The sequence below is a fragment of the Notechis scutatus genome, chromosome Z (assembly GCF_049901735.1).
Source record: "Notechis scutatus isolate UNSWTSFEM ecotype Mainland chromosome Z, rNotScu1.2, whole genome shotgun sequence".
NCBI lineage: Eukaryota > Metazoa > Chordata > Lepidosauria > Squamata > Elapidae > Notechis > Notechis scutatus.
In genome coordinates this window covers 93,429,785-93,446,336 of record NC_142025.1, presented here as the reverse complement: position 1 = coordinate 93,446,336, position 16,552 = coordinate 93,429,785, and the positions used below count along the sequence as shown (strand labels likewise).

General features: G+C 39.4%; 1 protein-coding gene across 1 annotated transcript; it reads left to right on the top strand.

Moving 5' to 3' along the window:
• The first annotated feature begins 1,929 nt into the window (after positions 1-1,929).
• On the top strand, positions 1,930-3,549 carry GJD3 (gap junction protein delta 3). Its single transcript, XM_087947980.1, has one exon. It carries the CDS (start codon positions 1,933-1,935, stop codon positions 2,848-2,850), a length of 918 nt encoding a protein of 305 aa, XP_087804106.1. The 5' UTR covers positions 1,930-1,932; the 3' UTR covers positions 2,851-3,549.
• Positions 3,550-16,552: the final 13,003 nt, after the last annotated feature.

Sequence of the window (16,552 nt, the reverse complement as noted above, 5' to 3'; positions counted from 1 at the left end):
TTAACTTAGCTAACTGGGATTGGGATAAGCTGTGAGATAGTAGTTGAAATTCCTTCTTTCCAGATAAGTTTACAACAGGCAAAAAAAAATCCATCCCTGTTTTGGTGTTGTCATTAACCTGTCTTGAGGTTGCCAAGACTTTCATGTTCCTTTCAAAGCAAAATGATCTCCTCTAGAAGAGTTGAGATGAGAATAGAGAGAGTGATTCACCCTGATCTTTGGTACTACATCTACAGTGGAGATATTTAGTTATTTAGTTCATCTATGGTGTAGCTAATTTGTTCATTCAATCCCACTTTCTTGAACACATGTGGACTCTTGGACCACACATGATACATGAGGATGCTCTTGAGGACCACTCAGAAGCTACAGTTGATCCAAAATACAGCTATGCCATGATATGCCCATGTAAACCTATGTTTTGTTAGCTGCACTGGTTGCCAATAAGCTTCTTGATGCAATTTGAAATACTGGTTATTTGTAAATCTGTAAAGCCCATCTGCCATATAGCCTGCCTACTTGAGGAAACATGTATCATCGCAAAGGTGCTTTCCCAAAAGACAACTGGATTTTCTTGGTTATTTTCTGTGAAAATGATTCAATTCCCATCCTAGAAGCATCATTCTGAATGAACATCTTAGATAAGAAGCAAAACATTTTCAAAGAGAAAAAAAATCAAGAAAGTCCAGTTGCCTTTTGGACAACCATTTTAGATGATTGAGAGCCTCCATAGACATGCATCTCCCACAGTCCCCAACATCCTAATCTGTTCAGACAAAGTCAGGTAATCTGGATCCCATCCATTAAGTAATATCATCTGATGGGATTTTGGAAGTATGATTTAACTGTTACAGTGCCTGCCCTCGGGAACAGCTTCCTCCAGATATTCAGAGGGTCTCGCTCTCCTTCTAAAATGCTTTGAAGATCTGTCTCTTCTCCAAACTTTTCAGATACAGTGACTCCTTTGGGATAGGGTGTAGAAGCGAGACTGATTGCAGATTATCACTTTAGGATTAACTATTAAGGTTTTTGGATTATTTTTTTATATACTTGCTTTTTATTGTTCACTGCCCAGAGTTACTTGGAGTTCAGCAATTCTAAAAATATGCTGTATAAATGTAAATAAATATTCAGTAAATAAATATGCAGTATTGTAGTGCCTTTAAGTTGCACAGCTATCAGCAATAAAAGATTCATGTGGAATTTTATTGCATGGCTGGGGAAGCAGTATACAGTTCATGTTGCATGTTCTTTGTTTGTAACAATCCGTTTAATAAATCTACGATAGGCCGAAAATCACATAATCTGCATCATCTCTAAAAGAGGATTTGCATCCAGACATCTCTTCTCCTAAACCAGTATGCTAACTTCTGTACTAAATTGGCTATTTCAGATAGTATTTTTCCCTGAGAAGACAGTCACCACATTAGTAGATATATTGGAGAGCATTTAGCTTAGCAGAGCTTGATAAAATCTCTTTGGGATTTTACTCAGTTATAATAGCAAACGATGGATAACTTTAGGTGTTACTTAAAACTGTCACGTGTACCTCTTAGATTACTCAAAGATCATTCCCAATAATGGATTTATTTCATTAATTTAACTTTACATGCAATCCTAAGCTTCTACCAGGATCAAGACCCCTCCTCCTCTTTGCAGGCAGAGAGACTCACAACTGAAACAACAAGATCTCCTGCTATTGCCGAGTCATTTGTTTGATTCTACACTCCATTATTAGTAGGACATTACCACAGGCAGCAGATAATTCCAAATTATTCGCTGCTTGTGGAGGAGTCCATCATTGGACTGCATTTCTCCTCTATTCCTTCTATTCATTGCATAACCATTTGCTTTTAGCAAGTCACCAATTCCCTTAGAGAATTTTATTGAGGATGATCTTTCTGTTCTTCTTTCCTTTCTCCTGCAGCAGCGATGGGCGAGTGGGGATTCTTGAGTTCCTTGCTAGATGCAGTGCAGGAGCACTCACCCATGGTCGGACGCTTCTGGCTAGTGGTGATGCTCATCTTCCGTATACTCATTCTAGCCACAGTGGGCAGTGATGTCTTTGATGATGAGCAGGAGGAGTTTGAGTGCAACACTAAGCAGGTGGGATGCAAACAGATTTGTTACGACTTGGCATTCCCCATTTCCCATTACCGCTTCTGGGTTTTCCACATTGTAGTGCTTTCAGCCCCAGCTGTCCTGTTTGTCATCTATTCTATGCACCAGACTACCAAGATCAACCGTGGCTTGAAGGAAATTGAAGGCAATGAGGAAGAAGCCAATCAGGCAGGAAGGAAAGTTCAGGAACAATTTGAACTCCAGCCAAGTCAACGAACCCGAAATATTCAGACTTTCTACATAGTCAATGTCATAGTAAGAATCTTGGCTGAGATGGGCTTTCTGGTAGGGCAGTGGATGTTATACGGCTTCCAAGTAGGATATCAATATATCTGCAAGCATCGTATGTGTCCTCATCTCATTGATTGCTTTGTATCTCGGCCAACCGAGAAGACCATCTTCATTCAGTTCTATTTCATGGTGGGGCTTGTTTCAGCTTTTCTCAGCCTGGCGGAGCTGGCTCACCTGTTGCTCAAGAAGCGATGCCGGAGATGTCATGTGATCGCTCCTCCTGCTATTGCATCATACGAACAGCAGGACAATTGGTCCAACCAGAAACAAGAGAAATCACAGCACTTTTTAGCCCCAGCTGATGGAGGTACCAAAGGGACATCATCTCATGAGGGGATTCCTAACCATTACGAATCCAAGGCTCATTTTCATCATAAGAACTCCATCAAGAGCAGCCGATCTTCCCGCTCTTCTGCCAGAGGTGACTTAACAGTGTAAGAGCAGAGAATACTTCCTTGTCTCTTTGATTTGCTCCCTGGGTGAGCTGGATTCTTCCAGGGCCAGGAAAATAATGGACATCTATTTTCAGCTAAAGTTGAATTATCTAGATCTAAAATGTAACATTCTGCACTTGGGACTTGGTCATATTTGTGACAATTCATTATTTACTTTCACATCCATATTAAGGGTAGATTGATACGTCTGAAAATGCTTAAATTTACTACCATGTAAAATAGATTAATAAGGCTGCTAATATTTTGTAATAGAGGGAATAAAGGAGTGAGATGATTTTCCAGTATTCTGGGATTTTCCTAAGTAGCTGACCAATTTGAATTAGCAAAAGCTTGAATTTATCTGGCTATAGGAAAATATGAGCATCAGTGAAAAAACAAGCAAGGACACCTTTGCTTTTTAAGCAAAAAATAAAATGCCAGAGCAGAGAAAATTCAGGCTTTTGATTGGCTGGTCAGTGGATGTCAGGAATCCTCCTAGTCAAAGGACTATAAATTAGTTAATGGATATAAACTATTGTTAAAAAGCAAGACTACTTGGCTTCTACTGTGATATCCAATACTGCTTAATGTGCAAAAGAAAGCTAGATGTGTAGATGTGCTAGAAAGGTAGATGTAGTGATGGAGGTTTTCTCACTGTAGTGTATCCTTCAGAGAAACAAAAACTGTCCATTGGCACAGAAAGCCTGAGAGACCCTTGCTGAAGAATTTAAATTAAGAAAATTTAAATGTTGTGTTTCAAATTTTAAAAAAAACCACAATAATCCTGGGGAGGGAGTGTAATATGTTGCGGAATAAAACTTCACTTTAATATCAGTTAAATTTACCAGGATGACTTTGAATCCCACCTAGGACTTTCTTTACATGTAAAGAAGGCAAGAAGTTGTTTTGTTTCAAAACATCTCATTTTCCTAGAAAAAAGGTACCGGCAGAAGTCATTCCATTAGGTTTAGAAAAGGAAACAACCTGATCTAAGTAACTTTGGGTACAGGGATGTTTCATGATGGGCCCAACCCAACCTGTGGCTGCCATTTGGTGAATAAGCATGCATCTCTCTAGGCAATTGTTTTCTGACTGGATGCTCTCAAGATTTCAAGAATATCTACAGCCAAATTTTTCTGCCCATGTGTTCAATGGGAGCTTTTCCTCTCAGGGAAGTATTTAGAATAAATCTGTACCCTATAGCTTTGATTAAAAACCACAACAAACCAAAGCGGTGTATTGAAATGTGGAGTTGCCTTTCAGTAATTGAATCATAATAGACCATTGAATGCTGTTTATTGGGGCAGTGGCAATCCAAATACATGTTGCCTTCATTTAGTTACCAATCACACTTATGATGGTGATGAAAAAATAACTCACATTTGAGACCTTCAGCAAAAGAAAGCTCAATTGCAGTTTCACTTAGATACCCAATCCACTTAACAACTGAGTTGCCAGTTCCAACTGTGGTTACTAAACAAGGACTACCTATCCATATTATGGACACTGAATCTTTGATGGCTAGTTCTGAGAAAGGATAGAATGCCCCATTTCATCTTGTTCCCCAACTGTCGCACAGCTCCAGAGCTAATAAAGATATATAGTAAGATATATATATAAAAATATAGTGGGAGACAGACAGGGAGAAGGCTGGTTGTACTCCATATCCATCCACAGCAAGTCTTTTATTTTTTGGGCTTGACTTACATCATAGTCCCAACCCTCGAAAGCATCCACCTTGGGAACTCCTGAGATCTTGGAGAGGGATTGTCAGTAGTGGATTGTCCCTCCACCCTACATCAAAGGTATTGTTCTGATCTCATTGAAGAAACTAATGTTTCATCATAAAACTTACAACTTTTGCGAACAATCTCATTTTAATAGCAATCTGTTACACTGTGTAGTTAAAGCAACTATTTGGGAAAAAAATTAATTATACCATGATGCCATTTATCGTGTCCTACATTTGGGTAGGAAAAATAAAAGCACTGGGGCCTTTGCAGATTTGCTTCTGCTCTCCTGACAAATGTTCATTGGGAATGCACACAGATATTGCAGTTACATGAAATGATTTTTTTTTAAAGAAACAAAGAGCCAGAAACATTGTGCTTACGGAACCAGAGAAAGATACTAGAAAAAGAGTGGGAAGAGTTGGATCAGCCTATATGGAGAAGCCACAACAGCTTCTGTTCTCAGCTCCTGAGGTCAACAAAATTTAAGTGCCTTTAAAACTAGCACCATAATGTTTGTTATTTATACTTTTTCATTCTGGAGTTTATGTTCTTTTTTAATCAATCGGTTTATGGGAATCTAGTGGTTACAATGTATCTTGTTAGGCATTCAACAAAATCTTGTACAATATCCCGGAGAAGAAAAAATGCAAAATGTAGGGTTCATTAAATTACCATTATATGGATAGAGAACTGGTTGTGCATTTAAATGCCATTCAAACAACAATCTCAAATTGGAAGGAAACTTCAAATGATGTACTGCAGGGCTCCATTCTAGAGCCAATGTTGTTCACTATGTTGTTCATTATAAATGTTTGGATGATGGGCTACAAAATACAATTCTGACATTTGCAGATGACACAAAGATGAGTGATAACAAACATACCTTGAAGCTTTAGGAGAATGTTGACATATTGGAACAATAGGTAGAAACCCACAAGATGAATTTCATCAGTACAAATGCATATGAGTAGGAAAAATGAAAGGGCAGGACAAGAAGCAATAGAAACTAGTCAAGGAGAGAAGCAACCTAGAACTAAGGAGACATTTCCTGACAGACCAATTAATTAGTGGAACAACTTGCCTCCAGAAGTTGTGAATGCTCCAACACTGGAAGAAGGGATTGGATAACCATTTGTCTAAAATGGTATAGGGTTTCCTGCCTAAGCAGGGGTTGGACTAGAAGACCTCCGAGGTCCCTTCTAACTATTATATTCTATTCTATTCTACCCTACCCTACCCTACTCTACTCTACTCTATTGACACAATGAAAGAGTAAGAAATACATTGAGCAACATGTGAAAAGGATCTGGATGTCTTGACAATTCACAAGTTGAATGTGAGCCAAAAATTTGACATAGTTGAAAAAAATTCAAATGAAATTAACAGCAGCATAGTGTCAAGATCAATAATAATTACAATTCTCCTATCTTTCTTTTTTATTATGTGTTGGTCATACCACATCAAGAATACTCTCTCCTATTCTAGACACATTTTTGGAAAACTGGCAAACTGGAGCATACCCAAATATCAGCAACCCAAATAATAAGGATTAGGAGGAAAACTTCATGATGAACACTTGGAGGAACAGGAGTTTAGCCAGGGAGACTTAATGGCTACCCTGACCTACCTCAAGGACTATCATTCTAGAAGACGTGGCAGAACGGCTCAAAACTGTTCCAAAAAACAGGATAAAAACCAATGGATTTAAATGACAACAATTTTGGATATGACACATTGGAAAAACATTTTTCATACTAAGAGCTGGAAAGGATTGCCCTTGAGATGTGGTGGGACTCTTTCACTGGAAACATTTAAACAAGCTGTGGATGGCCCTCTGACAAGGATGCTTCACTGGTGGCTATCTGTCTTGGGCAGGGATTGGACAAGATGATCTCCAAGGTCCATTCTGACCTTTACATACTATGTATCCATATGTGTACACAGACATAGATAAATAGTGTACATAATTGTTGACTCATGGAGGCAGCTGTTTCCTTTTCCTCTCTTCAACCTATTAATGTCAAGATATTAAACTTGGAATATTTCATTAAAATAAATTCATTTATAAACATATTTTAAGTGTTCTGCACTGCTTTATTTTCTAAGTAAATTTTGCTCATCATGCAATGAACAATTCAGGAAGGTGATTTTGTGAAGATGGTTGTATACTATACTAAACTAAAATTGTCAGCCCTTCCAAAAATATATATTTATCTAAAACTATTTTTAATATTTCCAGTGGAAAATGTTCCTCTTCTCTTCCCTTGGGACATTATTTCCCTGGCCAATTGTTTTTAGATTAAAGGCAGTTTTTTTTCTCTACTGTATTAACTCTTTTGTGTAGCATTCAGTAAGATGATAATTATTAACTTCAGTCTTCATGAATTAAAAGTAATTCACCTAGAGGGGTTACAATTTTGAAAGCCTATCTTTCTGTGCTGGAGACAATTTAGTACCTAATCTATTTATGGATGGAGAAAGGAATTACACTGCCAAGCAGGCATCCTTTCAAACCACAACTGATGCAGGCTCCAGAATCTCACCCTCTCAAAGCTGTCCAGAAAATGTCTTTTGAACCTTGAACAAGTCAGAATAAAAAGACGATTGTGGGCTTATTTTTAACCTTACCCTATTTGCTTCAAGCCTTCCCTCTTCAACAGAAAAGAGTGAAGAAAGTTGCTGCTCCTAGTTGTGGTCCAGTAAGCTTAGTTGTTTAGGTACATTGTGGTTTACAACGGTCACTCCTGATTCTATGTAGCTTTTCAAACATTCACAATGGACATAAATAATAATAAATATTATTATTATCTCTTTTATTCATTAAACATGAAACTCAGTCAATTGAACATTTAAAAATGTATCACAAATATCATCGAGTGGCGCTGATGGTTGACACAGGTTGTTTCCAGCATCCTAGGCATCAACCAGCAGTGGGATCCTACCTGTTTCCACTATCGGTTCAGTGATCATGTGTGCTCAGCTTTCCACACACCTGCTCAGGCCTGCAGTGCCAATCAGCTGAGAGGATAAAAAAGAGAAAAGCGAAGGGGTGGGTGGGTGGGTGGGAGGGCCAATTTTTGCTACCGGTTCAGCTGAGCCGGGCCAAACTGGTAGCATACCACCACTGGTATCAATCAAGTATTTTCTACAATGTATGTTGTTCCAAGTAGTGCAGTCTTTTGCACTACAACGGAAAGTTGCAATTTCTTGATGTATTTTGCAAAAATTTTTGGACATGGTACCAAGTGCCTCGATGACAATGTGACATCATCATCATATTGTTGTTGTTGTTGTTATTATTATTTTGTTGTCCAACTCCAAGAAAAGGAGCTGGACAGTTTACAAATAATTTAAAACACAAAAACAAGACAAAATCAGGAAACAAGAAAGGGAGAGATGGCAGAATATCAAACAGACAGAAACCAAAAACAAACTAGGTAAAAAGGAGGTTTCACTTATCACCACCAAAGGCAAAGAGCCAGGTTATTAGATCCTTTTGAAACACCAGCAGGAGTAGGGCTAAGGAAGGGTGTTCAGATCTCAAGAGGTTAACCTATTTACAGATGACAGGAACTGAGAAAGAGTGGGCACACTTCTAGGATCTTGATAGATAGCATTGCTTAATTGAAGGCCAACTCTGCTAGGTTGATGGACATTATGCTATGTGAAGCTTAATCAAGACCAACTTAACAATGCTTTAAACAGATCCAATCTGGAAAAAAAATCTTTGTTGTTGTTTATGTGGGAAGGCTTTACCCTATTTAATGTATAATTGCATCCCATCATAATACCAACTTCTGAAGGATAGATATGCTCAAACAAATCTCAAGTCAGCCAATACCAAGAATATAAGACAAGATGGCAGGATCAGGGCAAAAATACTGTTCAGCAATTTATGTTCTACAGTGGCTAAGTAGATGCAATTAGTACCTTCACAATTATGGACAAGAGAGGGATGCCTTATTTTATTCTTGTTCCCTGACAACCACATCCCAGAGTTCTATCATCTCAGAATCAGTGCACCATATCTTTCAAAAATCCTGGAGCACCGGGGAACTACCAGAAAACTGGAAAAGAGCTGATGTGGTTCCCATCTTCAAAAAAGGAAAAAAAACAGACCCAGGAAACTATAGACCAATCAGCCTAACATCAATAGCTGAGAAGATACTGGAAAAGATAATAAAAAATAGATCTGCCAACATGTAGAAACAAGTAAAGTAACAACTAGTAGTCAGCATGGTTTTGTCAAAAACAGATCATGCCAAACCAATCTTATTTAATTTCTTCAACACAGTAACTAAATTAGTAGACCAGCAAAATACTGTGGACATAATATACTTAGATTTCAGCAAGGCATTTGACAAAGTAGACCACAACCTACTTCTTGGTAAGCTAGAAAAATGTGGGATAGATAGCACTACCACCAGATGGATTCACAGTTGGCTGACAAACCGTACTCAATGAGTAGTCCTTAATGGGTCAAAGTCTACATGGAGGGAAGTAAGCAGTGGGGTGCCACAAGGTTCCCTCTTAGGCCCAGTACTGTTCAATATCTTCATTAACAACTTGGGGGAATAAAAGGAGAACTTACCAAATTTGCAGATGACACTAAGCTGACAGGTATAGCTAACACCCTAGAAGATAGGCTCAAGATCCAGATGGATCTTGACAGAAATCTGGGCCCTATCTAACAAAATGAAATTCAATGTAGAGAAAAGTAAAATCCTACTCTTAGGCAAGAAAAACCAAAAGTACACATATAGACTGGGTGAAACTAGGCTTAATAGCAGTAACTATGAGAGGGATCTTGGAGTCTTAGTGGACAACCAGCTAAGTATGAGCCAGCAGTGTGCAGCGGCAGCCAAAAAAGCTAATACAATCCTAAATTACCTTAATAGAGGGATACAATCAAGATCAAGTGAGGTATTAATACCACTCTATAAAGCTTTAGTAAGACCACACCTAGACTACTACATCCAGTTTTGGTCACCACACTATTAAAAAGATGTTGAGACTTTAGAAAAAATACAGAGAAGAGCAACCAGGATGATTGGGGGACTGGAGACTAAAACATATGAAGAACAGTTACAGGAACTGGCATGGCTAATCTAGTGAAGAGAAGGACCAGGGAAGACATGATAGCAGTCTTTCAATATTTGAGGGGCTGCCACAGAGAGAAAGGGGTCAAGCTATTCACCAAGGCATCTGTAAGCCAGACAAGGAAATTGAACAAGGAGAGATTTAACCTAGAAATGAGAAACTTTCTGACAGTGAGAACAATCAACCAATGGAACAGCTTGCCCTCGGAAGTTGTGGGAGCACCATCACTTGAGACTTTCAAGAAGAGATTGGACTGCCATTTGCCAGAAATGGTGTAGGGTCTCCCGCTTGGGCTTTGAGGGGTTGGACTAGATGATCTACAAAGCCCCTTCCAACTCTGTTAATCTGTAAAAGTTCCACATTAAAATATTTCAGATCAGATCTCCAAGTTTTGTTTGTCACAAACCATTGTCTAGCCTAATAGGTCATGGTTCCTTAGTCCATGGAGAATTCCTATCTTTAGTTTTGGATGGGGTGGCACTGCCCTAAACTACCCCTCCAGGAGCAGGTAGAAGTCATGGCCAGAAAGGAACCAGGTCGTGGCAACTTTTTTACATGAAATGATATATGCCCATGGTGTGATGATATGTTCTCTGCCTTTAAAAATAATAAAGGTGGGATACAAATAAAAATCCATATATACTGTAGCTTGTCATTACTTTTCTCCAGAATATTTTTTGATCCAACGTTCCACTAATCCCTCTTGATTGAGTTCTTAGCCTACCCAAAGTTATTCAATTTACACATAACATCTGTAGGTTCATGATTTATCTCATTCATTAGGCAACCTGGTTTTGTTGTTTATGTTCCATTTTGAATCATGAGAGGTTAAAGAAGAGTGATGGGTGGCATGTGGATGGCTGTAGGTCTCAGGTTCTAAAATAAAGGACACCAAAGTGTTTGCAAAAAGTAACAATTCCTGTCCTTTGCTCCTCTGCTTGTGTTTTCAATACTGCTCGCTGCTATTTGCGGGAGGGGACTGCCCCTGCAGGGGTGGTGGTAGAGACTGATGACCAGGGGTCAACCATGGTGCTTCCTGTTGCAGATGGAATGGGACCCTAAACTCAGAGATGGCTGTCAGGGGAGGAAAGAAAAAAGAAAAACAAACAGAGTCATCTGGCATTGTTCACCCTCCCCTTTCTTCTCATATTAACCCCTTTTTTCTTGGCATGCATAAAAAATATAGCTTGTAGGTAGAACTCATTAGAAGCTGTAATTATGGAACTGCCATGTAAAACGCAGGTTCTCTTGGTTGATTTGAGCATTTTACATCAGAGCAGTGCAAATAATGTTCTAACACCGTTACAGTCCACCCTCATCCAGTCACCTCCTGCACCTCCTCATTCCCTGCTTGACCTTCAGTCTGCATCCAGATTTGTTTGTTTGTTTGTTTGTTCCTAGAGACGACAGATGTCCTTGGGCTTCCTGGTTTTTGGCAATACAGGCTGCTGAAGGGGGTTGCATTTTTCCTCCATGTACACTCAATATTCCTGCGTGGGGGTGACTATTGAGGGGAGAGGCTTCACTAACATAAGAGGAGGAAGACTTGGCAGAACCATCAGCCTCAATTTTTTCACAGTGAGATGTCAAAGCTGAAAAAGATTCATTAAAATCAGAATGATTTCATTGCCTGGCCCACCATCAAAAACTCCTATGGCATCCATTCCCCAAAACAGAATCAAAGCTGGTACTTAATGCAGAGTCTTTAATTATTTGTTTTCCTTAAAATGAAAGAAAAAGGTCAACCTTTTCTCTGGAAATTGACAAAAGTCAATGGACTACTTACTTCAACCAGCACTGTTGACTGGTTTCAAATGCTGGGCAGAAGGGATATCTCAAGGAGAAGCACCTGCTCAAATAAATCCCCTTTTTTAAAGCTTTTCTCAAAGTATCCGAACACAATTACTGTGAGGAGTAGAATAACTAAAATAGGTTGCTAGAAATTATTGTAGCTACAAAGATAAAATGAATGCAAAGGCCAATGCAAAGAGGAGACAGATGCATCAAAAACACTCCTTTTTGAAAAGGGGCCCTGTAACTATGGATGTCTTGTTGCAGTCCTATAGGAAGGAAGGAAGGAAGGAATCTGACACAAGTTTAGGAAGATTTCACATGCAAATATACACAAGAAAAGTGATAATTTGTGAGGATTTTGCTGATGAGGAACCACCCATGGTGAATAATAATAGCAAGATGCTTAAATACTTAAGAAATCTCCCTATCATGTATTGTATATGTAACCCCTGTAACCCCACCTTGCCTGGTTTACTGTTTTTCAGGTCAGTGGTAATTACAAATTCCAGAATTTAAGCAAAAAGAGAGACCTGGACTAATGATAAGGTATTTCCCCTTTGTCTGGCACCCCTGTACTGGCTGGATATCTTGGGAATAGTCACCCTAACATAGGCGGGGGGTTGAGTTTAGAGTAGGGAAGAATCAGCTATCCCTCATTTCCCAACTTTATGAAATCTCTATTTCAATGTCAATGGTGGTGGTGGTGGGGGACGGGAAAGGATTTTAAAAGCAAAAATGGCACATTAAGGAAATGTCAAGCAAGCTGCTCTATCAGGGATGTGGGCTTCAGTGAAGTTTACAGCCCCAACCACCTCTCAAGGACAGAAGAGGGGGAGAAAGGGAAGGGAAAAGAAAAGAATAAAGAAGAAGACGGATCACAGGTCTGGCGATACAGTGCGTAGCCACAATATCAACACAGCTTATCTGCACAAGCTTCGGTCCGGAGTTATCTGAGGCTTTCAGGGACACTCTGCATCCTCATATCTTGAGACCAGGTGCGTCTGCCCGACAAGTTTCCAAAACTTCATATAGTTTAGTCTGAGTTATATCTTTGTCTAGAGACAGGGATTTGTTTCATGTTTTTCCCCCAGGGATTGCAAATAATGTTTAAAGAAAATATCATTGCTTCTAGAGAAAATGCTCATCCATTTTGTTATTTGCTTCAAAGTGGTCTGTCAATCATTTCGGAGCCAGCCTTCTGTGTTAATGCTTAGCTAGCCATGGGATGAGACCCTCTGGTTGCAATTATTGAGGTTCTTTGTGGATAAGAATGCAACTAGCCTCTAATCCAAAGCCAGTATTAACTCAAGTCTCTTTCTCAACAGCTCCTAATAATTAGAAGGACATGGGACAATTGCTTTCTTAGAAACAAATATGGAAGGGCTTTGTCACAACATCCTTCCAGGATACCTTTACTTATGATAACTTTTCTCCAAATTTCTGTTGCTAAGTGAGACAGTCCTAGATTTCCTGCCAGTTTCCTAGCCAAACACTAACTAGTTGAGATCTTGTTTGGCTTTTTTTTTTTTAAATTACTAAAGACTGACTAGATATTGTTCAATTTAGGTTGGTTGACAGTGGTGGGATTCAAATATTTTTACTACCAGTTCTGTGGACGTGGCAGGGGAAGGATACTGTAAAATCTCCAGTCAGAGGTTGTATTTGCTGGTTTTCCAAACTACTCAAAATTTCCACTACCGGTTCTCCAGAACTGGTCAGAACCTGCTAACCACCACCTGTGGTTCCAGACCTTCCACTGGTTTATAACATTCTCCAGCAAGCCTCTATGAGAAATTGTTAACTCTCAGTCAAGCTGGCACTCTTTCCTTTCCTAGCAGAAGCTGGATTGAGTTGTGCCTTAAGATACCAGTATTCAGTCCAAAAAAACAACAGAACTGTCTATAGCTACTCCTTGCCTTGCCACCACAATGGAGCCCAAAATTTATGTTGCTAAGCAAGACAGTTGTTAAATAGGTTTTGCCCCATTTTACAACCTTTCTTGCCACAGTTGTTAAGTGAATCATTGCAGTTGTTAAAATAGTGACATGGTTGTTAAGTAAATCCAGCTTCCCCATTGCTTGTCAGAAGGTTGCAAAAGGTGATCACATGATTTGGGGATCCTGTAATTATCATAAATATGAACAAACTGCCAAACATCCAGATTTTGATCATGTGTCCATGGAATGCTGCAACATTCATGTGAATGGCCGTGTAAAAAACGTTCATGTCACTGTTATGTTTGGACAGTCACTAAACGAATGATTATATGTCGAGGACTATGTGTACCTTGGAAGGCTTGCGCTTTGCACACTGCCACATTCAGCTGCTGGATTCCTTGCATAAAGCAGCTGGAAATGAAATCATCTTAAGAAATCCTTGTTTGGATTTTCAATCTCTTCCATCACTATGGCCACAATGGTGCAGGCTTCAGAAAGAGACAGGTGAACTTTTCTTTCCAGTACAGGTAACCTTCGCCTTACAATCAAAACTGGGCCCAAAATTTCTGTTGTTAAGCAAAATGAGTTTTGTCCCACTTTACAACTCTTCTTGCCACAGTTGCTAAGTGAATCACTGCAATTGTTTAATTAGTAACTTGGTTATTAAGTGAATTTGGCTTGTCAGAAGGTCACAACATTTGATCACGTGACCCTGGGACATTGTTACCATCATAAATATGACCCAGTTACCAGGAGTCTAAATTTCAATTACTTGACCATGGGTGTAAGAAGTAATTAGCCACTTCTTACAGTGCTGTTGTAACTTCGAACTACCATTAAATGAATGGTTACAAGTTGAGGATTACCTGTAGTCTGGTTGGGGTGTGGTTGGGATGGAAGACAACATTGTGTATTTCTCCCCTCCCCCCCAAAAAAAGACAGTCAGTAGTTGTTATTCACATTGGAGTAAACTTGTTTATGTGCTACAAGCCATCTGTTATTTTTCTAAAATGGCAAGGAGAATCAAGATTTGGGGAAGACGTAGTCATCACAACTCTGGAGAACAATAGGTTGCAGGCAGGCTGCTTTTTGTTCTTAGGAATGTTTTTACTATACTCTTATCCCTTCAAGGTCAAATATTTTTACAGCTGGCCTGAACTAAACAGAAGGGTAGATTTTTATATTCGAGACAGCAAATGCATCCAACCCACCTTCTTCCTCCTGCTTTCTCCACAACAACCTCGTGAGGTGGGTTGGGCTGAAAGAGTGACTGGCCAAAGGTCACACAGTTGGCTTTCATGGCTAAAGTGGGACTTGAACCCAAGAGTCTCTTGCCTTCTAGTCTAGTGTTTTACTAGACCAAACTGGCTCCTTGCAAATCAAAGTCCATGCTCTGCCCAAGTCTGCGACAAACCTGGGGAAGCTTTAATTCAACAGCCACATTAAATGGATAGCTGCATCAAAATTTAGAAGGAACTAGACCCCCTGCTAAGAATACCTGGGAGGAAGCCTGGATAACTGATAACTGGTTGGGGGAAAGAGTCTGCATCTCAGGTGGATCCACAGGGTGTTGAGATGGCAGCCACAATAGTGTGATGCCTGTTCACACAATAATGTGATGGAAGCTTTGCACATTGAGACACAGGTAAACCAGGGATAATTTCAATCACAGTGTGGTAGCTGTCATTTTGACATTTTTGACCTTGCCCCTAGGATATTCTGCTGCATGTCTATCTTCCAATCTAAACAGCGGTAGCTCCTTCTTACCTGTGTATTTGGGATTCGCAGAAAGTTAACAAGGAAAGGCTACTGCCATTTGTTCCTCAGAGATTGCCTTTGTTCAAGTGCTAGAAATATATGTTCATCATATTGTCAACCATTGCAAAGGTTTTTGCTGGCCTCTTGTGGCCAAAAGTAGCAACAATAAATTCATTAGTTATTTCTGACTGTTGTTTGTGTATTCTCAAGATCACTGATCTTTTAAGGCAAAACTAGACACGGACTTAGATACATGTGTATGTCCCATGTTAACTTAAGCAACACTGCTCTGGGATTGGGTGGAATACAAGGAAACAAGAGGACTGAACTACAATCATTTCAGCAGCAGTCAGTTTAATTGGAGGACCTGGCAGGGAAACATTGGCATGAGTGGAAAGGGCTGGCATTGCATGACCAAGATCCACAACTGAAACCAACGGTCCTCATTTGAAAAATGCCTGGGCAGGAGCGATAAAACACATCTGAGACAGCTGTTGTTTTCTTATTTTTTTTTTATTTAGGAAAAACTTTTCATGGGGTTCATAGCTAGAGTACAAATCCACAAAAAGGTGTGGCTTCTTTAAGCAGACACCAACAGGTAACAACAAGCATGGCCACTCCCTCCCTGAAGCCTTTAGGACTCAAAAGTCCTGCACATCCCATTTTGAATGCAATTTTTACGTTATTATCCCAATATTTTGTGTGCTATCTACATAGTTGATCGCTATTTTCTTTCTGTACTCATTAACATTTTACCAGATCTCCAAGATTTCTCAAACACCATCTACAGAGGGTTCATCAGACATTAGCAAGACTTCCCAATAATAACTCAATAATTCATCTGGGCCTGAGATTTAAGCTGGTTTGAAATAAACAGGTATACTGAGCGGTTGTTGAAATTATTACATTTAACCTCGTGCTTCACCTGCCTCTTTGTCTTGCTCCTCACCATTACCTCTTGTTGGAGAAGCCTGAACCAAAATAGGAGATGACTATTTGTTACTTTGCTTCATTTATCAGCCAGCCTGTGGGTTCTTCTCCTTCTATTTTGAAGACATCTAAGGATGACCTTTGTAATGTTTGAAATATTCCTCACTGATCTAAACACACATTGAGATTCAGCTTTCGTGATCTCATCTCTACATTTCTGATCCATTTATGTGTCTTCTTTCTTGGTGATATGTTCAATTTTCCATCTTCTGTACATTTCCTTTTGCTTGTTTCAAATCTTCGCCACTGGTTTCTTCTACTGTCCTATTTATTTTCCCATTGGAATGATTTGTAATTTTCTTTTTAGCATTTCCTTTTGTAGGAATTCAGGCTAAATTTGAGTTCCTTTTCCATTTGTTCTCCCTGCTATGGAATTCTACTTATTATTGCTAAA